The following is a 23,695-nucleotide window of genomic DNA, read 5'->3' as shown; positions in this document are numbered from 1 at the left end:
GGTATAATCCATAAATGGATAGCAAAGCAGACGGCAGTAAGCAAGTGTGTGCAGAGGCTTTCGCAAGGAGCGACTCTCTGCCAAAGTAAATTACCATCAGTTATCATTTAAATGGGAATAAGCTTCACTATTATTTTTTGCATATTCATTCAGCACGAAAACAGATGTTCCTCAGCCCATGTTATAAACCTGCAACATTTAAAGGCAGGCAAGAAGATTATCAACAGAAGAAGGATATTGAGTCCTGTTAGGGAGCCAGTTTATCTGCAAAATTCTATCTGCTAATGGTAATGAGAGCACATTTCTGAATCAGAAAACATTTCCCAAGCTATTAAACACAGCATATGCAAACTGCAATTCCAGCAATATTAATATTGCCACAACACAAGTCAAGTTTTTGTTGTTGTTCTTAAAAAGGAACAGTAACTTCCCTTAGGAAAACTGCTCTGGATCGCTGTTGAGGTTTGGGTGAGTGTTTTAACAGAATGATTTTCTGGGTTTAATTATTTTAATTTTACTTGCTTGCTAACTTTACATTTCATGTTGTGGCACGTTAGCAGGCTGCAGCCAGGAATCTGGGTTAGAGTGATATATTAGACTTCAGAAGGAAGCAAATTGCTCTATCTAAATCATCTGAGAAATTCTTTTGGCTTATCCAGTCTGTTTGAAATTGTCAGGATGTCTCCTTTTCCTCCTAGCTTATAAGACCTGAAGCATTAGCATCCCCGCCTATGTATGTGATGCTTCCTGCTGAAGGAATATTTATAGCATTTCTGACCTTTGAATGAACTTTTACAAATCAATACCAGCAAAGTGAAGGAAGATCAGCAGCAGTTTTCCTCTTTTCTGAGTGTAGCCAATGTTAGGCTTGGAATATCTAAAATGTATTAGGAACTACCATAATCATATTTATGCAGCATTTTTGCAGGAAATTTGCAGATTTCTTCAGCACTGTCACGTAGCTGCTATCTGAAAGGTACAATACAAAGCCAGAGCCAATGATGCCATTAATGGAATTTTAAGTTGTTGTATATCAATTTTTACATGGCAGAAGTGCTGCAAGAGGCCTTAAGAGCCAGTGCTGAAGAATAATTTTCTTGACTATATTTTGCCAGTGAGAAAGTGTAACTGGATTAGAAACCATTCTCATTAATGACTTACTGCAACTGAAACAGCATTAATTTCCTCCAACTTTGGATTACAGAAATAAAACTGACACGGTCACCCCTAGATCTGTGAGCACACGCAGGCATATGAGATGGTTTGAGGTAAGGCTTGCCAGTGTAGAGTCATTATCCTTATGACCCTACAACTTAAATATTATAAAGGGCCTTTCGTAATTCCTCAGATTTCTGAAGCTCCTTCCAAAATCAAGTTGTTCCCGTAATGAATTAGACATCTTAGTGCTGTTTGCTGCCTCCAAGCAAACGGAAGGAAACCAGGCGTTGAAATTTCCCTTTCATTTCGCTGCCTATAAAGCAGTTCCTAACTTAATTAAATCCTTTCCTTCTCCAGAGCCGGCACCTCTAGAAAGTGTTTCTTGTGGTCTCTTCTGGGTACTGAGGGTTCCTGGTCAATTAGTTCAGATTGTAACTGTAAATTAGAAGCCTAAATTCCGGATGCATCGAGTTGAGGTGAAGGGTGACGGTAATAGATCTCACAGAGTGAGAGATCTTCTACCATGTAATTAGGGTGATTTTTTTCCGTCAGGATGGCCCCTCATGCCTTTCCATAGAAGTAGCAAAATAGGGTCTTGGCTGGAGCCTTCTGGTGCTGCTGTGATACATAAGGCTCCTATTTGCAAATGCAGTGTTTTGATTCTAAAAATCTCTCTCATAATAGCGCCATTTTTCTCTAGTGTTTTCCTGATTGACTGAATAGAGAGACAATGATAGCTAAACAAACCTTCACAAGAAACTTTTGGTAGCAGCTCAAAAGAGTTGTTTTCATAAGTTTCTTTTTCTGTGTCCATATCGTTTGAAGATTGTGTCCACTTTTTTCAGCCAGCCTTACAAATATGTCTAAAAATACAAGGAAAATAAAACAAATCTGCTGAAGTTTGACAACTTCTTTTTGATCAAAAGTTGTTCGGTCAAAAGTATTTTAAAAGTCAGGAAGTAGGATTTCTGAATGTAAGATTTTTTTAATGGATGTTATCGTACTTATTATCATTAGCTTTCTGAAGAAGAAAAAAGGAAAAGACATTTTCCACACGAGTTCTACATGAATTGTTAGTATGAACTTTGAATTTCCTTGGTTTTTTCCTGGTTTATAAAATGCTTTTAACATAGAGTCATTTTGTCTGAAAATAAATCCTGTGTTTATTCAAATTCTTGGATTCATAATACTAAAGAATTATTTATTGCCTCTCTCCACATACCTATTTCCCACATTTTATTTCTTTCTTTTACTTCTTTCCAATGGACCAATGTGTTGCACCATGTACATCTCCAGTGCTCTTTAAATATAAAGCTCTCTTGTCATTTCACTGCTCTCCAAAATTTGCATTCCAGCTTTCAGCAGTCTCTAACGAAATGAAGATTGCTTTGTCTGTCTTTTTCCTAATACATTTAAAGTACTTTGAAAAATTCTATAAAGCAGGAGAAAAACTGAAAGTCCTGGTGTTACACCGAAGTCAGATCAAAGTACTTTATTTGCTTCTAACCCCTCTGTCTCTAGCATAAAAAATAGGACTTTTGATTGAGATTGAATACAAAATCACCTTTTTGTTTAACCAATTCAATAGACAAAAGACATTAATATTAATATTTGTGATGAAATTGTAGTTTATCTGTTCACTAAGGCTAGTATTTTGGCTTTAGCAAGAAGCTAAAGGCAGTAGCACATGGATCTGAACAAACAATAAGGTTACATGGGCACCAGGACAGATCCAGCTGCTTTGGCACCAGCTAGAAGCAAAGCTTATGGCACAGCTGGGCGATGTCCAGGGAGTTTCAGATTCTGCTGATTTTTCCAGTTCACTGACAAACGCCAGTGTGGATATGTGCCAGTGTGGATTACACATCAGCAGCAATATTGTCTGCTTGTTATTTCTTCAAAACTGGATGATAAGTGGAACTGCTCATTGATTGTGCTGATCTAAGGCTGGCAAATACCCATACCTCAGTCTGTTTTGTCGCACTTATGTCAGTGTTTAAAAGTGGTAGGTTGTTCGTCTATGGGGAAAGGTGCATGCTATCTCTTACAGGCTGACTTATCTCATGCTTTCACCTTATACCTGTAGCAGCTTCTCCACCAGTCTGGTCCATGTGGTTTCCTGCCTTCACTGCTTCAGTGTTTCAGAGGCAAAGCCTATGACTTTGATTCCTCAGCTCTCCTGTAGCCTTTGCAGACAAGGCTTGGCTGCTTCTTTTCTCACATCTGCCTACTCCCAGCTACCGAATACCTTGACTGAACTATCAGTCAAGAGCCAGACACTGGAGCTGGTATAATGTCAAAATAGACCTTCAAGCTGTGTGTATCAGCTTCTCACATGTCTCACGAACACAGGAATATGGACTGCTTTCAGTAACAGCGAACGGTTTTGCTTGGTGATTTCAGAGAATGACGAGGAGCAGGAGGCTCTGCTATCACTGGACAAGCCTGGCTGGTATTCCCAAGGTAATGCTATCCAGCTTTATGAACTACTGAAGAAGATGACTGGCAAGTTGGATCCCAAGGTATGTTATAAGTGAGAGTAAAACTTACTGAAAACACCAATTTTCATTCTGGTTACACTTACTCTTGTCTAACAGACTGTGGTCCAGAACTGGAAGTAGCATATGAGTCTTCTTATCATTAGAATATGTAAATTTCCTAGATGTTTTATCCTGTGTGCATGGGCATGCATTTCAGCAGCTTTGGGGAGAGTCAGACTGTATGCAGGAAATAATCTCCCTGAGGAAATAGATCAAATAGATTAAAAGGTGGCATCAGTGAAATCTAGGATCATGTTGTTTTAATTACAGGTCTGGATGGGTGAAAATGCCCACTGAGGATGCTGGGACCACATTTTCCCTAGTGGGTAAACAGAAGAGTTTTCAGTCACCAACAAATGCTCCATGTTTTCCCTTGTTTCCAGAGTTGTCCAAAATTAAATCCTGTTGTTTAGTGTATTTTCTTGGTATTTTTTTCCACTGCTTCTTGGCAGGCTATTTTTGTCAAAAAACTCGGCGGTGTCCCCTGTGCCGGTCCCAGCCAGGCATCCCCATCCAATGCCCCTGGAGAGTGAGAGCAAGGAGGGCGTGCAAGGCCAGCCTTTTCCTTATAGAGCTGGTTGAAGATAAAACCCCAAGCTGTCACATTAAGATCTGTGTGTGTCATGACCAACTGTAAACATGGGGGAATTTTTATTAGGTTGTTTTAAAGCTCTTTTTCTTCTCTGTAAAATATAGTTTGCTTGTGTTTTCATCATATACAACGGACTTTTAATTTGCTGCTTCCCCTGTAGGTTGTTTATTTTGGTGACAGCATGCACTCAGATATTTTCCCAGCTCGTCACTATAGCAACTGGGAAACTGTCTTCATCTTAGAGGAGCTTCTAGGGGACGAAGTTGCAGTGCCTGCGGACAGTGAATCTGAGCCCTTGGAGAAGAAAGGAAAATATGAGGTAAGGGTTCCTTGCAGATGTTTCCTGGAACAGAAGAAAGAAAGTCACAAAAAAGTCTCGTGCCACCTGTGCTGAGAATGAATCTGCTTATCTTACCAGGGTGCTGGCATGCATTGCATGGGTGACACAGAGCCTCTACCTGGAGCTAAATCACCAATCTCAGAAAAAGAGCTGTATGTGCTTTCCCTTACCAAAAAACCCCATAGTTTCTCCTTTTCAGTTACAAGAACCTGTCCTCTGTCTTACAAGGAGAAATTTCATGGTGGTTATCAGAAATCCAGCACCTTAACTCTGCTGAGTTCATGAAGTTTCCCTGCATATTGTAGCCAACTGTAAACACAGAGGAATTTTTACTAGGTTGTTTTAAAGCTTTCTTTCTCTGTGAGATAGAGTTTTCTTGTGATTTCTATATATACAAAGAATTTGTAATTTGCTGCTTCCCTTGTAGGTTGTTTATTTTGGTGGCAGCTGCATTCAGATAAGAGGGACTGTTTCAAAGTCTGGTCCAATACAGACTACTGATAGTTACCTCAGATAAATAATGTGATTTTCAGGTTGATCACAGCTGGGAAGCAGGGCCTTAGCACTACAGATGCTCTTTAATTCTCCCACAGAAGGTGGAAGCTTACTATAGTTTATCATTCTCTCCGCTGCTGAAGAACAGAATAGATAAGAACGGCATTCAGATGGCCAATGCAGCAGCGTTGTACATCCAGCGTGTCCTGTGTAGGAACTACAGTGCAGCTTTAGTCTCCATTTGGAGTTTCTCTTCTTTTCTTATATTCCTAAATAAATAGGCCACTTTCTTCTAATTGCAGAGAGATATATGTATGCTTTTTGCACTTTGCTTTGAAAAGCACTTAACTTTTTTCTTTTTTTTTAATAATTACTCTTTGTGATAAAAAGTTAACAATGATAGGAAGATTTTTGGGGGATGTTTTTATTCTAGAGATGGGTTTAATCCAACTAAGAAGCATTTTAAAAGCCGCTGGTTTTTATGGAGAAAATGATATCTTCAGTGGGACTAAAACAATATAAATTTGACATCTGTTTCTCTACTTGTTTTTTAATAAATGCATCTAATATTTTCCCCACTATCCCGATTTCTAACCTAAGCCCAGACAAGAACATTTCAGTTACTGAAATAAGGAAATATAATAATGTTTAGGCTATTTCCTGGGTTATAAAAAAGCAAAAATGAAGACAAACAAAGTCAAGTCTCCTATCAAGAAAAATGTGTTTCTCAGTAAAAGGAGAGAAAAAGGAAGAGTGAGTAGTAGTGCTACATAGATTAATATAATTTGATTTAATTAATTCTATAAAAATAACTCATTCTTCTCCATAAATTTGTTCACTCTCTGGCTGGACACTGCTGCATTGCTGCATAGAACTTACATCTCTGTAAGGTTTGGGGTTTTTTATTCAATCATGGTTTCTTAGGCATGTTCAATATATGTTTTTGAAGCACACATTTTTAAACAGCCAGCCAGAAAATGTTTCTAGTCTTGGAAGTACAAAGAAAGAGTTATTGAGTGATGTGTTTCTAAGCCCTTGATGATTATTTGGTTTTCTGTTGTTGCAATACCTCTGGCTGACTTCTCACAAGATCCACCTTCTCTATCGCTGCAGTTAATAAGCAGGAAATTGAGACTTTTAGGCAGGTGCTTCACATTTCACTACCGCTGTAGAATTCCTGATAAGAGACTCAGGGGGACACCGCCACTGCCACACGCAACCACTGTTCAGTTTACATCCGCTACCAGTGACAGCGAGCAAGCAAGGGAGAAATGAATTGCGTTGATTAAAGGAACCTGAACCAGAGGGGCCATGGCAGGTCAGTGGTGTTATTTCATTACCACGCTGCTCACTGGAGTCTGAACAGGTCACATCCATATCTCTGCACTTGACTGGATACCACTAACTTAACAGGACTAGTTCAAAGGGACTCCCTTTACCAGCTTATGGAAGTTTTATTTTCATTCCCCCCATCAACTTCTCCCATTAACCCTTTGGTTAAGAGGGGACAAAAGCCAATTCAAAGGATTGTACAACATCAGGTGTTTTTGGAAAACTGGGCACTGACAGATTAGATTTAGTCTTGTTCATCAGCCTTATCATTCACTGGCAATAAAAAAGATACACCACTATTGCAGATTTTCTATGCCATGCTGTGTGTGCAGAGAGGGACTGAAAATTTAATACAAGATGCAATCTTCCCTTCTATCAATCTTTACAAAATATTATTAAAGAAATAAAGTATTACTGCTAATTTGCAGTTGCATATTTCTGAAATAAATTACAAAAATCTGTTTTCAGTTGTTTGACTGGTGTTTCATCACTAGTGATGAGAAGGGAAGTAAACAACTTCCTCACACACAAACTGGGAGGCTAGTAATCTCCATTTTCATTAGCAGTTTTTGTCTTTTGCCTTCAATTAAATGCATTATATTAGCCAGATACACATAACTCTGAAATTATGGTAACTACTTCAGTTCTTTCAAGTATATGAGTCATAACCAAATGAGCAAGAGAATATCAAACTAAAAACTATTTGTGCAATTACTCCTATGTGTATTGGGATGCAGGGGGGGAAAAATATCATGCACTGTGTTGAAACAAGATTCCCCCCAGATCTGGGGATTTGTTTGCTTGGCTGCAGGCTTTGTTTTTGCCTTCTGTTCTTTAAATGCGTGATCCATTCTACCAGTGAAAACTCGAAGAAAAGCTGGAATTTGTCCTAGGATTTCGAGGGAAGCAATTACAGAGGAGCTAGTCAATGTATAAAAACCTGGGGCTATAGGAATCAGTGGAGCAGGAATCAAAGAATTTATTGGCAGATACAGATATTTTTGCAGTTAGAAGGAAAACTAATTTTTATGGTATTGCCTAATGATTGGTTGGTTGAGGGGGTCAGGGCCCTTAAACCCCGTAAATTTCAGAGACTGCCTTGCCATGACCATAGACAAGGCTAATTACTCTCTGCCTTTTGGCTCTGTCTCTTTATTCCCATTTATCTGTAACACAAATCTAATAGTACTTTCAAGAACAGCCTGATGGGCTGTTGTGAAGCCTGGAGGGTTAAAGCAATATCCTGAAGTGAAATGCATTTTACTTTAAAGTCAGCTTATAGTGAGCCATGCTGTAGTTTAGGTACAATGGTCGTGGGTAAAATGTTTTGTATTTGCGTATGACTTGTGGGGGCAAGTTCTGGGCAAAAGTTAGGCAGGCTTGCCCTTTTGCACACCCAGCATGGATGTGTTATTCAGGGACATCTGAATGTCATGACCAGCACAGTTGTGCTAGCAGAAACACCTCAAATACTTACCGTTATACCAGCAAAACCGTATTTTGAGCCTTTTTTTTTTTTCTTAGCACTAAGAGTCAATGGTGGTTTAACTAGCTTGACACAAAGCATACAGGCACCAGTACCATCTGTCATACTGGATGCAGTAAAGTAATCCTAGTGCTCTGCACTTGGTACAAAGATGATGGCATAGATGGCCTCTCTCTATCTAAATAATGCCTTTAAAAAATACCCACAGCTTGATTTTTCCACTCCAGTCTCCTTTACACCCTTCTTTCTCTCATCTCTTTACCAAATGTAGAAAAACTTCAGAGCTCAGCCTGTTTGTATTTTAGAAAGGTCATTTGTAAGCTGACAAACCAGTGTTACCCAAGGGTCCTATTAACAGATTCTCTTTGCTCTGTTAACAGGCCTTATTTGTCTGCAGTTAATAAAGCAAAGGTGATAGTAAGGATTCCAGGTGGTTCAACTTAGTGGAAAGCCCTGGGGCTTGGGGAACCTTCATACCATCCTTTTATTTCTCTAAAGTCTAGATGTAGTCTTTGAAGCTTTGTACCCTCAGCTGACAAAATCAACATCTGACCTGCTACTGTCTGACCAGTATGCCTGAAAGCAAAACCACATGCTTGGGGATTTTGCATAAGACAGAGGGATTGCTCAGCACTTCCCAGGATCTACTGTCCTGCTGCAAGAGCAAACCCCATGTCTGGGCACTACAGGAGCGGCTGATGCGCCTTCGAGAGCTTCTAGCCCCACTGGTGAATGTGTGCCTCCAGGCTTGTGACGAGCAGCAATGTTAACAGGGGACTTTTGCTTCATTTCACAGATGTATAGATTCATGGTACGTGGTCTGTCCTTCACTGCAGGCTATGTATGCTGCAGATGAGATATGGACTTATTCTAGGCATTACTTAGGAATGGCAGGGGAGCAATGTCCAATACTTGCTAAGGATGTGGGCAAAGTCTTGACAGCCCTTTCCAGATTTGTGATCAAGATTTAGCCTACCAAACCATGCCAGTCATGTGGAGATAAGCCAGCAGCAAGATGGCAGGGGTTCTCTACCAGGTGGCTCGATGACAACTCTCTTACCTAGCTGGGTTTGATTTTACTAAGGGCTTGGGCTGTAAATACAAAATGTAACTCACTCCTTCGTAATAGGGAAGAAATTCCCACTCTGAGGTTCAGACCTCTTAAAAAATTAATTCATTTCCTCAGATTGCAATTTTAATTGCCTGTTGTACCAGTCATACATTTAAAAAAGCAGAAGCCTCAGATTTTTCGTTTTGTCAATAAACAAGGCCCTGTCCCTCGTGCAAATGCTGTGGGCCAGTACTGGGGTTGTTGTTTTGATTCATCAGTTCTAGTGGCCTTATGAGTTTTCTGCTTGTGCCATCCAGCTGGCAAACAGATTTTAATTCAGCATAGCACCTACATTTAATTATAACTGACTTAATGTTCTGGGATTTGCATGGAAAGATAACATTTGAGGGGGAGGGAGAGATGCTGTCCCTGTGTGAGAGGCAAAAAAACCCCAACCAAAACCACAAAAGAGCCTAGCTCTTAAGTTAACCACTTGTTTTGAAATAAAAAATAAGGGGAGGGGGGTTCCAACCTATTTATATCAGAAGACAGAAACCACTATTTATACTTGCCCAAATCAATGCTTCCTTCTCACCCCCAGCTATGCTCAGAGAAAAAACTGTTAACTCAAGAATCACAAAAAGAATGGCTCTGTATTTACTGATATGATCTGTTCAGCTGGATCAATACCTTTCATGTGATCAAAAGCCACAGACCTCTGTGATAAACACAAATTATTCCAGCAGATTCTCAAAACTATTAAGAAAGGGGTTAAATCATATCGTATCACAGACTGGTTTGGGTTGGAAGGAACCTTAAAGATCATCTAGTTCCAACCCATGGGCAGGGACATCTTCCACTAGACCAGGTTGCTCAACCCGGCCTTGAACACTGCCAGGGATGAGGCAGCCACAGCTGCACTGGGCAACCTGCTCCAGTGCCTCACCACCCTCACAGTAAAGAATTTCTTCCTAATATCTAATCTAAATCTCCCCTATTTCAGTTTAAAGCCATTCCCCCTTGTCCTGTCACTACTGGCTCTTACAAAAAGTCCCTCTCCAGATTTCTTGTGAACCCCCTTTAGGTACTGGAAGCTGCTCTAAGGTCTCCCCTGAGCCTTCTCTCCTCTAGGCTGAATAAGCCCAACTCTTCATGAATCTGGAGGCACATACTAGGATATCTGTTATTCTATGCTGTGCTCATCTGAAAAGTTACTTTGCACACAAATGACTTGAACAGATTTTCTATAGTATTTCGGTTTGTTTTCCATTTTTTCATCTTTCTGTAGAGGCCTCCTGGAGCTTCTTCTGGCTGCTCATGGCAATATATAGCAGGTTTCAAGATGAACTGCTAAAAATATCAGCTTTCCCAATGCTGCTTTAATGCTTTCTTTAAAATATAATGAGTCTACATGTTGTTGTCTGAAAATATATATGAACAAAAATCAATTTTTCACAATTTGCTAGGCAACTGGATGGCTCTCCATGGATTCTGCAGCTCTGTTCTCACTCATTCCTCAACTCAGAAACAGATAACGCAACACAGGTGACATGATGCGTTCTTCACAGTTACTTCATATAGCACCAGGAGACTCCTTTCTCCTGGGAGGAGGTCCAGGATGGGTTAGGTCTGTGCTGCAACTACCCAGCTTCTCCAGCAGAGAAAGGCAGCAGGCCATTCACACTATCAAAAACAGAAAAATGGGGAAAAGACAAGATTTTTTTAAGGGAAAAATATTTAAAGCCAGCTTTTTATGTCCTAGGGAATCCATAAGAGGAGCTTGGGGATTTATGGGAGGAATTGATTGTTATTGTTAAAAGATTATTATTGTTTGACTTTATAACATTTTAAAGTCACATTGCTCCTGAGATACAATACCATTTTTCCAGTAAATCAAAGAAACTCTAGAGTTCCTTAAACTAATGCTTATAATTGGATAAGGAAAGAAGATTTTTTTTTTTTTTTTTTTTTTTGCCTAAGATTACATATTTCTTAATTTTTCTTTCAGGGAGATCAGCTCAAAGCTCCTTACTCTGTATCTAAACAGTGGGGCTCTTTCTTCATGGACAGATTGCCAGGTCTGGAAAATGCAGAGGAAACCTTAGTTCGCACATGGTCCTGTAAATGTGTTAGCACTTACAGCACTATTGCAATCCCTAGTCTTGAAGCAATAGCAGGTAAGGAAGATGGCTTTTTTTTCCCTAAAGAATGTGTAGTATTCATAGTAACTTTGTAATACTGTAAATCTATTTTCGAGATTACATGTGTCCAAAATACATTCAAAAATACTCTGTTCATTTCACACAACAGTTAATGCTAGTGGCTATTAATTACTTAGATGTTTGTGCTTTTAATAATTGTCTGATACACCACTTATTGTTTGTATCTGCAAACACTAGATGTTTAATTTATTCTAGGTTAGAAATAGGACGCAGCATTTAACAGACTGTAGATTAGTTCCTGAACTCAGTAAGGACTTCCCCACAGTATTTTGCTGTTTCTACTTTCAATGGCAAGTTACATTAGGAAGCAAATACATGCAAAGTTACTTGGGGTTTTTACACTTCCAAATATGTTTCTCTCTGATGTGGCTTGTTATCCTTCTTCAATCAGCTCACTTATCCCATTACAGTTGAAAGGGAGATGAACAAACACAAGAATGTAATGAAGCTAAGAATGCCTAGGACTGTGCTTCTCTCTCTCTCTCTCTCTCTCTTTTAATGTGTGTATTGCTTTTGAAACTGCATCATTATGGATGGAGCTGGAGCCTAAAACATATTCCTTATCTGGAAAACAAGGCAATCACAAGCAATGTCTTGTTCTCCAAAAATTCACCTGAGAATCCAGCTCAGGCTTTCTGCCTTCTTACATCAAAGCTGCATCAAAGGTTCAGTTATGGCTGATCTTCTGATCTCCACTAATTTTCAGCCCTGGAGGGACCATACATTATTTTGGATGGTTCCTAGCAATAGTTGTAGCAGTAATGCTGCAATAACTTTGCAACTGCGGTACATACCATTTGATAACAAAGTGGTGGTGAAGTCCCTGTATCTTTGTGTCCTCAATCATTTTGCCTTACTGAACTTTATCAATAGACCATATCTAAAGGAATAAATTAATTAGGTGCTTAGCTGTATGAAGAACACAGCAAGCATTCAATTTACTAACCCCTCTGTTCAGCATCTGTTGCCTACTTCATGCACAAGACTAAGGAATAAAAAGTTTTTCCGAGAGAGGATTTCACATTTGCCCAGCAGTTATTTCTGCATCATAGCACGATTGACCTGTCCTTCGCAACCATATTCTAAACATGTACATACATTATGAGGATATCTCAAAACGGAAAACTCATATTGTGACACAATTTACTTATGCTTCAGATATTTGTCGTGTTGCAGTCTGTATTTCAGCCTAAAGGTGCAAAGCCTGAATGTACCAGGGGCATTTGCCAAGAGAGAGGTAACTTCTATAAAACTCTCTTCCAGTACCTTTCCCAGAGTCATTCTGTAGCTTGCTTTGGAAGTATTGGCCTGGAGGAACACATGGGTCAGCCACACTCTGTGAAACTCTGCCTCCCAGCCAGCTCCCCCTCAACCACAGCGCAGTTTGCAGAGCTAGCAAAGGCTTTAGACAAGTTTCTAGCTACAAATGAAGGGGTGAGAACCAGAAAGACCTATCCATGTAAATCAGTGAGCCAAATGGCTGCCTATCATCAGTGCTAGAGCCCCTGCAAAGTCTGCTTGTCCTCCTTCTCTGCATCAGACTGGTGCTGGGGCAGGGGCTGGTGTCTGCAAAACCTATCCCTCAGAGCTAAAGGACAGGGGAGAAATAACATTTTTGACTTGCAGCTGTGTGCCTGAAAGCAGATTCAAAGATGAAGGTACAAAACCATCTCTGGCTTCTTATAGAGTGAGGTATTTCTTGTTTGTTTGTACAGAAGAGCAGATGTTCATTATTATGGATGTTGAGGAATTCCTGAATCCTCTCGAATACCTTGCCTGACTCCTGTCACAGCAAGCTGTGAGAGCCCCTGCTTTGCCAAGCCCTGAAGTTTTTGGCTGCAGCTGTAAGTCATAGTTTAACTGCAGCTATTTAGGAATAACTAGCTAAAAGAGATTCAAACGGGTTATGCGAGTTTGATGCGCTCCAGCTTTTCCTTTTCTATTCATCTACTTTAATTACCAGCAGAGGATTTGCCACTGCCAAGCTGCAAAAACACAAGCCTTTCCTCAAGATCCCCCGAGCCCAGACGTGCAGCCAGGCTGCCTGCGTGCTGACCCTATGAGCCCAGCTCCCAGCCACCAGCTGCTATAGCCCTGGCAGCCCTGGCCCAACCTGACGCAGCCAAACAAGCTGATGCTTCCCCGGAGATGAGCTGCAGCCTCCTGTGAGTTGTGGTCTCACCAGGGTTTCTCTATCAGCAATATCTCACTAGGCTTTTGTACATACTATGTGGGGGATAGTAAGTGCCACGTACAACTCAATATCCCAACAGCTTGCCATCTGCAGAAGTATTTGGTGAAAGGCACACATTTGCTGCTGTGCTAACTTTAAAATTGGGTCTTGTTGTTTGGATGCAACATATATCTGTGCATAAAGAACAGCTTGGTTTACTTCTCAAGACACATTTTTCATTGGAAATGACTACTCCAAAAACTATTCGATGTTATTCAATACTAGCGGTGTTTTACAAAAATAACTCGCTTTCATCAAAGTTCATATGAGAATTCTTTAGAGTTATCAGAAATTCATTTTGAGTAATAAAACCCTTCAAGCCCACTTCCATTTTTTTAAAGAAAGGGAATATGTCAGAAAAATAAAAATAAGCTATAGATCTGGATTGAGAAGTTGCAATAGAAACATCTTAGACAGTTCTCTTTTTTCACCAAGATGTTGTAAGTTTAGTGCAGATGCCTTCTCATAGTTTCACCTGAAGAATTTATACATGTAATTAATCTGATACTTACCAAAGAGCACTGTAAGGAAAAGGGTTTCACAGGGAATGCTGCTGTTGCAATTTTGGCCATTCAAAGCATAAAATAACAGAGCATATACACAAATTGTATATGTAATTAGGAAAAGGACAACTTTGTGACAAGATAATCCAATCCAATCCATTCTGTGTTAGCTTTCTGTGCTAATGAATGTAGTCATTCTTCTACCTTCTGTCCTCATCTTCACTTAAAAATTCAGTATCTGACTCAAAAGGGGTTTGCATTCAAAGATGCATCAGAAATTAGGAACTTTAATCTCACCTCTGGCAAGGGAAGTATTAGTGGGATTGCAGATTATCGTGTCACAGTTTGTCATCTAAGCTCCCCTGACAGTCCCTAAACAGAGATTGTCATTTTCCTTGTGCATGAAAAAGGACGTTTTGTTTATTGTTAAAATTGGCCAAAGGACAGAAAGGATCCTCTGTAATACCTTCTGTGTACCTTACTCTGTTCAGAGTGGAAATCAGATAAAGGTCAAATAAAACTCTTCATTTAAGACGTTATCACCTTGACACTGAGTTGACACTAGAAAGGTTTAACTGAAGAGTAACATTATGGTTAGATCTTTGTAATAGTAAGAGAAGATGAGTTAAGTTGAAAGTTTCCTTAACGTTTTGCAAGTCTTCTGTGAGCTAATTCTCCTTCCCCACTTTCAGTAAGCAGGGAAGTTTTTCTCAGTATGGAAAACTGATGAGTTCATTATTATATTGACAGCATATGGTTAATAAAATGGTAGAAGCCAATGCCCCTGCTCCTGTTTATTCTACATGCCTTGGTCACATACCCGTTCCGCCACTTCTCCTCATTTACAGCTCACTTACAGATTTTGACCATTTTCAAGCACAATGAAATTTCCAAACCAGGATCCATTACTGTGGGAATGTTACGTTCAAGCTCACGTATGGAAATTAAATATGTAGGGGTCTGTCTGAAACATGATGTTTTGCATAAATCAGAGTTTCTAATACATCCTCCTCCACTTCAGAGAGTTTAGTATGAGCCATCCATGAGAGAGGTACTCTTACCTACCATTCCTGAATAATCTGAACTTAACTTTCTGCTACTCTGTAGCCATCTGATCAGATAGCTATGTAAATGATTATGTCTTGCATCACATATCCAACAATAATTGCAAAAGATCTCTCTGATTTACAAAGAAGATCAAATCTAAATCTCTTATTCAGTAAGCAAGTTTTTGAAGGAAAAAGTCTGTAAAATAAATGGTAGCCAGTGCTACCATTGCAGATGGGTATTTGTTAAACAATTCTTTGACCTCAAAAATTATACACATATTTCAAGCTAATGCTTTTCATTTGAATCTCATTATGGTTGGTATTTTTATAAAAGTAACACTTCAAAAAATTCAAATGTGAGTAACTGGAATTTCAGAGCTTATGGGTGAATTTTAGTAAGTTGGGGGTTTTTTCTTCATTGCAAAGAAAAGATTAAGTGGGGTCTAAATACCAATAAGGAGAATCCCACAAAAACCCCTTTTTTAAATGTCATGATTGTTAGTTAACCTGATCTCCTGAACTTGTCTCATAACTTCTGAGTGGTGAGGTTTGTCATAGGGTTAAAAATTACTGCAAGCAAGTATAGGAGATTGAGCAAAGTTGCAACTCAGGAGAGTTGCATTTCAGAGAAGAATTAGTGCAATTGTAAATGTGTTGTGGAGACAGAGCTCATTTCACACTGGTCATTTGATAACCAAGCTTGTGTCATGCATGAGGATAATGCAATTTTTTAAATCTTGCATGCTATTTGAAATCTTATCATATGGGTGCATTAGTTTTTCTTCACACCTTATCGTTATTTCAGTTGGTTAGTACAAGAGAAAAATCTCCATTATAATTCACCAAAGCTGTCTCTTTAAAGACTCTTACAGATCTGTACCCTGCCACTTTCTGCAGGAGTTTGAGTCATCAGCCTGCTTGCTTTATAAATATAATGATAAAATTGCCAGTGAACCATGGCAAAGAAGTTCATGTTTCTGCTTAGAGTTGCGAATTATCTGCACAATGGAAAGCCCAAGGCAGCTGTAGCCAGGGCACCAGCACTGGCAACGCATGGGTTGCAGATAGCCAGGTTTGCCCATCACAGATCAACTACAAATTGCAAACTTCATTCTCCTTTTTAAACATGCATTTTAAGGTGAATGCCCTTGAATCAATTACTATGGATTCATGAATTTCACTAACCATGTAGCCACATACTCACTTCTATATCCTGAACAGTATCATTCATAATTATTGTTGAAGTGAAACAAAAAATACCCCATATTTTAATATATTAGTACTGTGCTTTTTCATTGACATTACATCATTTAAAGTCAAATCCTGCTCCTATTAAAATTAAATTAGGGTTTCCTGTAACTAGAGTGATAATTATGTGTTCTTAATAATTCAAATAATACAATAATAGCATAGAATTTCCTTAAATGTATAGAACTATCTGTATTATGCATTACTTGTTAATTAGCATTAACCTTTTCTTTTTAATACGTGATCTTACAACCATGCTTTTACTTAACAGCTACAGTGTAAAAATGTATCTATACAATATCATCTAAAGACTAAGTAAGTAAGTTTATCAAAATGCTTTGAAGATTTAAACTGCTTTGGGGCTTAGCTGCTGTAAACAGTAGTTGCTATTAAAAGGCCAAAGAGGTCATTCTTATAATGAAACTTTTTATGCAAGAAACATATTTTTTACATTTGGTGAAAATTCGTATACATATACAACATTTCTGAGGTTTTCTGGTTCTAAAGTTTTGATGCACGTGAAAAAACAGGTAGCAAACATAAATTACTAGAGAGAAGATACATGTTCTGAACGTATTTACAGCATCTTGCCCTATGTGTAAGTTGAAAAGCATCAGATAATGTAAATCCTATTTATCTGTTCCAGGACACTAGTTTCAGTGTTCTTCATGTAACAGAAAGAAAAACATACTCAACAGAACAGACAAATATAAGGCATTTCTGTGTTTCAGCTGCAAAATACAACTGAAACCATCAATCAGCTGCATTTCAACCATAACAAATTATTATTCAGTAAATAAGAACTAGCTTATAAAAAGTCTTCATGACCCAAAGGGCCTGAGACCCCAGCTTTTCTAAAGGACTTGACCCCTTGATATTAATTTTCAACATAGAAAGGACAGCTTTCAGTGTATTATGGTTTGACCAGCCTTTCTTTCCTCCTCCAGAAAGGTGTACTGACTTGTGCCCCTGAAGGCCGTGTCAAATCATGCAGAACCCGAAAGATTACTTCCTAGCCAATAACTGACAGAAATGCTCCTGCCATCGTTATTCTGCTCTGTGAGATGTCAAAGTACAGCCGCCTCTAAAAGATTAAAGGGAGAACTCATGAGCAACTCATTAAGAAAGGGGGAAACGTTCAGTCATTTCTGCTTTAAAGTTATCCTTCAACTCAGGCAGCATAATTTCATTTGCAGGCTGTAATTATAGCTATAATTGGGGTTTGACTAGATCACAGACTTATGGGGTGGGTTTAGATCACTTCTTTAAAAACACTGGTTGGTAATACAAAGTGTTGATAATTTTTGAGTGTGAAAAATGTGGAAATAGGTAAGTAACCAAGTATTGGAAATACTTCTTTGACCAGGCTGGAATTTTACATAACCTGCAACGTCACATGTACAAGAAAAAGTTGCTGGGAGCATTTATGTACTCTGGATTGCTGCCTAACATATTCCCTGTGGATTTAGATGGTAAAACACACCAAAAAACCCAATATAGGCTTGATGTGTCTCTGTGTGTGGCTTTTTACCTTAAGGTAACCAATGTTTGTAACCCATCCAAAGGAAAAAAATTAGGGAAAAGGAAAGAAAACATTTGTTTTACAAGAGAGGGAAACATGACAACATTAACCCAAGTTTGAAGAGTAAGTTTGATCTTGGTGACTTTACCTCAAAATGAAAGTAGTGGGGCATATTATCACTGCATTTATCTTAATATAGCCTCTGCACAGTCTCAAATGCAACTTATTTTTTTTTCTTAATCAATCAGAAATGCCTGTCATCTCAAACAATCGCTTTTCAGGCTAACTTCTTCAATTTACCTCAGAAGACCTTCCCACCACCCTTAGATCCAGGATGAGTCATTCAGACAGAAATTAATTAACAGATTCCTGAAAGACTAACACCAGCTACTAGGAACTTGGCATTCTCCTAGGATTTCTTTTAAATTAAGTCTTCATCTAAATATTTAAAAATATTATAGTCCTGTATTTTCTTTTGATCAGTTCCAGATCAAGCAAAAAGAACCACACAGGGCTATTTTCTCAAGGGATCTCCAAAAATCACCATTTAAACTAAAACAAAAATGAGAGAAATTTCCCTCATGTAGAGATAATGAGTTTTCTCATATGAACACAAAACAGCAAAGGAATTTCTAAGGTTTTCCTTTGCTGCAGACTGTCAGGCTCAGATGCAAGTATAGTGCATGCCTTGCGCGCAGCTGTTTCATTCAAGCCAGGGTCAGCAGTCCTTTCGCTGTAGGGTAGACCCAAAGTAACGTTAATTGTTACTCCCAGGATAATTGTGGTGAAACTGCACACCATGGGCAATTGCAATGATGGGATGGTCTTTCCATCCCCTGGGCACTCATCCCACTGCAAAACTCTTACAGTGAAGCTACTATACCACATCTCCCCACAGTTTGCCACTTAGGTTTTCTACAACGTCATCATCTTCCATGTTACATACATCAGAATAGTAACCAGTGATAAACCCCAGTGGCAGTGAAGATCTTCCTCAAGCCAAGCTCATGCCACAAATGTCTACTGGCAGAGCTGCAGGCATGATCTCCAACCAATATGCCTGTGTTGGCAAAAGCTCCCATGTAGGTGCAATTAAAGCAGCAAATCTGCACTTTCACTGGGGCTAGTTTTAGTCTTTATTCCTTTATTCCTGGATGCCCAGGAATTTAATTAAAAAAAAAAAAATAAAAAAAAAAAAAAAACCTTCCCTCTAAATAGCTTAGGTAATCGGCTTTTTCCTAGATGCCCAGAAATAAACTGCACTGGTTCATATCACCAGTTACATCCAAACTCAGGAGTTTTAGCAACTTCCTTCTATAAGGCATACTTATGCTGAAGAGTCCTCCCTTTCCTGAACGACACTGCACAGATACCCTCCCTCCTCCTCCTCTCTAACTTTTGAGTCTCAGAGTGTGCAGACAACAGCAATGACTTTCATGTAATTGATAGATGGATGCTTTCCTTGTGTTCACTTCGCTATTTCAGGAGCTTTGTTTTAGTACAGCAAACATCTGACCTCCTATTTAGGAAAATCAGCCTTAGAAGTTTTGCTAAAAATAGCTGCTATCAGATAAATCTGCTTGTGACCTTGGGTATTCTTCCTTTTTGCCACTAGTCTGCTCCCTCACACTCTGAGCTCTTACTGCTTTGACTGTTATAAACTAGAAATGAGTCAGGAGATAGAAACATTTAGTATATAAACAAACCCAACACCCATGATCGTTTACCTGCAGTAAAGGGTTACTCAGCAGTGCAGCCAAACTGGTGAGTTCCCCTACAGCAGTTGTGCTTATTCCACTGTTAAGAAATTATTATTAGAAACTGTTACCATTGAGAAACTTATATTTTCCTTCTTCTTCATTAGCACCTTTGAAATACAAGGAAACACGCACAGCAAAGCGTCTAAGCTAATGTAAATTACTGGAATTCTTTTAAAAGGGGAATTGATACTCGCTGACAGTTTGCCCCTGCAGTCACACCACCTGGATGCTGTGCCGTAAGATGGAGCTCTGTCTGCTTTCTGAGATTTGCCACAATTAAGCAGTTTAAAGATTTTTCAAGTTAAAACTTGGATGTCGCTGAGGTTTTAGTTTTCTTCTCTGTGCCTTTTCCTTGGTGATAAGCAGGAGGATATATTTGGATTCACTTAAGAACACAACCCCGATGTTTACTGGGAGGTTTCTGCAGAGCCTGGCTCCAGCCCCGCTGGCTGCAGACTTCAGTGAGGGGAGCAGAGTTCTGCTTTCTGTAGGGCTTCTCACTCGTCACAGGGATGCTGCTGTGGTGTCATGATTAAAAAATGTTGGCTTTGCTTTTGTTGGTCAATATTGCAAAATGTTTCCTGACATTTCTGCTGTGCATTTTGGGAGAAATCTGTTTCAGTCTTGGACTGTGCTTTTAATTGAAAAAATGCCTTCCATCTAAAGCGCTTGGTTAAGATTATGTTTGCTTAATGTATTGGTTTGTTCAAGGAAATCTCAAAAAAAGAAAAAAATAGATTAGAAGTGAGCATTGAGTTTATCAAGCAGGCCTGTGTCTGGATTAGGTTATAATTGTCTTCCATTCAGTTATTCAAATATTTTCCTGATCACTCATCGAGAATATTATGTTTTCCTTCTTCTTGTGGTTTCCTTTTCCTTCTTGTGGCTGGAACTCTGATTTTTCTTCTGATAAAACCTTGTGGCTTTCATTTACTTGGCTTGTACTAACTGAACAGCACACAGAAACTGAGATGTTGTCAGCTTAATAACTATGAAATAACTCCATCCATAACACCTAAATCCATGCATGGATATGGGTATACATAAGCATCACAGCACAATGTTGTAATTAATGTTACTTAATACCTGGGTCTGGATAACTGGAACACAGCAGCTGGAACACAGTTACTGACAGCGGTTGCTGTTTAAACATCATCATTGCCATTTTATTTACACCAGGGATGCTGGAGTTCTTCACACGGTAGGGCAGGGCAGGACTCCTGCTTCTGAGCTCAGGCTACAGCATACAAGCCATGAGGGCTGAGCAAGCTCTTGGGAAATGCTAATAGCACTGAATGGTCACTGCGAAAAAAAAAAAAGAAGTGTTTTTCATCACTGAATTGCACTCAGGCTTTGGAATGGGAGCAAGGAAAGGAAAGAAACTGAAATTCAGGGTGATGCATTTAATACTTGACATTTCTGTAGATGTAGAAAGGGACATAGATCTTGACACCCTCCATGTCTAACTTCTAGGAGTCTACAGCTCTAAAAGTGAATAGCCTATGTGTCTTGGAAACAAAATAAGAATTACCTATGTGGTTGAAAAATTCTGAGATTGTGGTGCTCAAGCAATTGGGTAGAGCCAGCTAGTTCATTCTTCCAGCCTCAAGCTGTTTAGTTTGTTCAGGGCTGTTTTGGGTTTGGAGTTTGGGTTTTTTTTAGGATAGTGGCAATGTTGGATGAGTTTTGTGCTGAATTCATTGTCAGTGTAGGTTAGGACCAATTAGAGCCTCGCTGTCAAATTATCTCTCAGAGAGAACTGGGTATCTGCCAACTGCCTACTTTAGGACTTTCCATAAGGGTTAGATGGGACGTGGGTGCAAAGATGCAAAGGTCTGCAATGACAGCAGCAGTTGTGAGCATGCACAGTAGCAGAACTTGAAGAAATTTACTGGCAAAAACATTGGGAAAACAAACAACTTGGAAATAAGCAACATTTTTTTTTTTCCTGAGACTGCTTCTATTATCAAGTACTGCATGCCTTTGCATTAAGCTGTGGCCTGTACAAGCATGTCAGTTTAGTGAAAATGGAGCTGCTTATTTCTTCTCTATGTCATCAGTGATAATATGGAGTAAGACCAGATATGAAATTAATTGCTGCTATGTCCAGAAGGCAGACTGTAGACCTGTGTCACTAGTTTTTATTAGTGAGACAGTATTCTTGGACCTAGTCATACCATTGCCATCTACATCAAAAGAAGGTGTATTGAACATTGCTGTACAATTCACATAATACTTTTGCAATCCAGGGCAACTGCATTTTATTTTAAGTTGAAAAGTTTTCAAAGAACTTAGTTTAAATGAACAGTCTTCATCTATGACAGTTTCGGAATTTTCTTTTTTTTTTTTAATAAATTCTGCATTCCACCAATTTAAAAAAAAAAAAAAAAAATCTATTTTTCCCTGTATACTTGCCCTTCTTCATAGCATCATAGAATCATAGAATGGTTTGAGCTGGAAGGGACCTTAAAGATCATCTAGTTCCAACCCCCCTGCCATGACCAGGGACACCTTCCACTAGACCAGGTTGCTCCAAGCCCGTGTCCAACCCGGCCTTGAACACTGCCAGGGTTGGGGCAGCCACAGCTTCTCTGGGCACCCTGTGCCAGTGCCTCACCACTAGTGAAAAATTCTTTCCTAATATCTAATCGAAACCTCATCTCATCTTAAAGCCATTACCCCTTGTCTTACCCTTCTCCAGATTTCTTGTAGACCCCCTTTAGGTATTGGAAGACTGCTATAAGGTCTCCCCCACTCTGTTTTTATTTATAGTCACTAAGATTCCAAGTATGCCTTTCTGATCAGTCCAGACTTTTCTCAGAAATCAAGCAATAACATAAAATGTTGTATGTTCTGGGCAAGGCAGATGCAACAGATGCAGCAAGTAAAATCACTGATGAAAAAAAAATGGAAATACATGAAGGTTTTCCTATGTGATACATAAAGTCTGCTTCATAGGTGAAGAATAGTATCAGCTTCATGCTTCATGCAATTTTCAGTGATGTCTTGGGCAACATTTTTAAATATAGGCACCTTCTGGTCATCTTCCAAAGTCAGCCTGCTCAGACAAAAGCAGTATTAAAATGGATAGATTGGAGTTTGAATATGTAAAAAGATGATTATTCTCTTTTGGAGTCTTATGCATTGTATATTGAATGCGTTTGGTGTTTAAACTTATTGTGTAAAGCTAATTTAACAGGAAATATCAACAAAATTACCATTTTGATCCAAATGGTTCTTCTCTTCAGCATAAGCAACTCTGCATCAAGTCTGCCCCATTTGTGCCGCTCTTCGGTTAAACTACTCTTGGGAGACTCCAGACTGCTAGACTAAAAAGCTAGTGAAAGCTTTTATATAAAAATAACTGTATGGCATGTGTTTTTATAGCTTATAAAGATACTCAGAAATACTTGCTTTCTATTTCATTATTATTTGTTATTTTGGAAACCTTTGTTTTAAACAGAGCTGTCATAAATAGACTCAGCAGCCAGTAAATCCGCTGGGCCTTCACAGACTAGAAAAACATCTGCCTGTTCTGCTGTGCTCGACTCCAACCAAATGAGAAAATGTACTTTGACAAGCTGAAGTAACCCACTTAATAAGGCGTAATTTACTTCCAATCAAGTGTCTTCCCAGCCGTACTTTATTCCAGCCTCTATGTGATTTTTCAGCTGGATCTAAATACTAATTTGCTTGCTTTAGTTATGTTTAATATGGCCTTAAAGCTGCAGACCTGGATGCTGTCCTGGTGCCTGCCTGTGAATCACTTGTGAGACAGACCTGAACTTCCTGGTTTTTGTGCCAAAACTGCTAAGATTGTGCTTTTCTGTTTCACAAATGCTGCTGAGTAAAAAGAACAAAGAAAAAGAAAATTGTAGCACGATGATAGGGTATCACCACCCCAAACTTACTCCAAATTAAAAAGATAAAAGTTGTCATTAATAAATTACTGTTCAGATGATCTGAGTAATAGTTTTTATCTTTTGCTTTGGTTCTAAACAGACAGGATGGAGAGGAGCTAACCATTTGGGGTTTTTTTTCTTGTTTGGTGTAGGGGTTTTTTTCATTTATTGTAAGGGTAATTGTTGTTTCTTGAATGAAGTCTTACTGGTGTGGGGTTTTAATTTGGCTTTGTGAACTTTGAATACGAGGTGAGCATGGGAA

General features: G+C 39.0%; 1 protein-coding gene across 2 annotated transcripts in view; it reads left to right on the top strand.

Moving 5' to 3' along the window:
- NT5DC1 (5'-nucleotidase domain containing 1) overlaps positions 1-23,695 on the top strand; it is a 126,784-nt gene that overhangs the window by 102,157 nt on the left and 932 nt on the right. The window contains exons 9-11 of one of the 2 annotated variants that reach the window (XM_030489745.1): positions 3,562-3,680; positions 4,451-4,609; positions 11,003-11,171. In XM_030489745.1, the coding sequence (XP_030345605.1) occupies positions 3,562-3,680; positions 4,451-4,609; positions 11,003-11,171 (447 nt within the window). The remainder of the gene's footprint in view (positions 1-3,561; positions 3,681-4,450; positions 4,610-11,002; positions 11,172-23,695) is intronic. The other variant, XM_030489746.1, reaches the window with a different exon arrangement.

Source organism: Strigops habroptila, chromosome 6, assembly GCF_004027225.2.
Source record: "Strigops habroptila isolate Jane chromosome 6, bStrHab1.2.pri, whole genome shotgun sequence".
Lineage (NCBI taxonomy): Eukaryota > Metazoa > Chordata > Aves > Psittaciformes > Psittacidae > Strigops > Strigops habroptila.
This window is presented reverse-complemented; position numbering and strand designations above follow the sequence as displayed.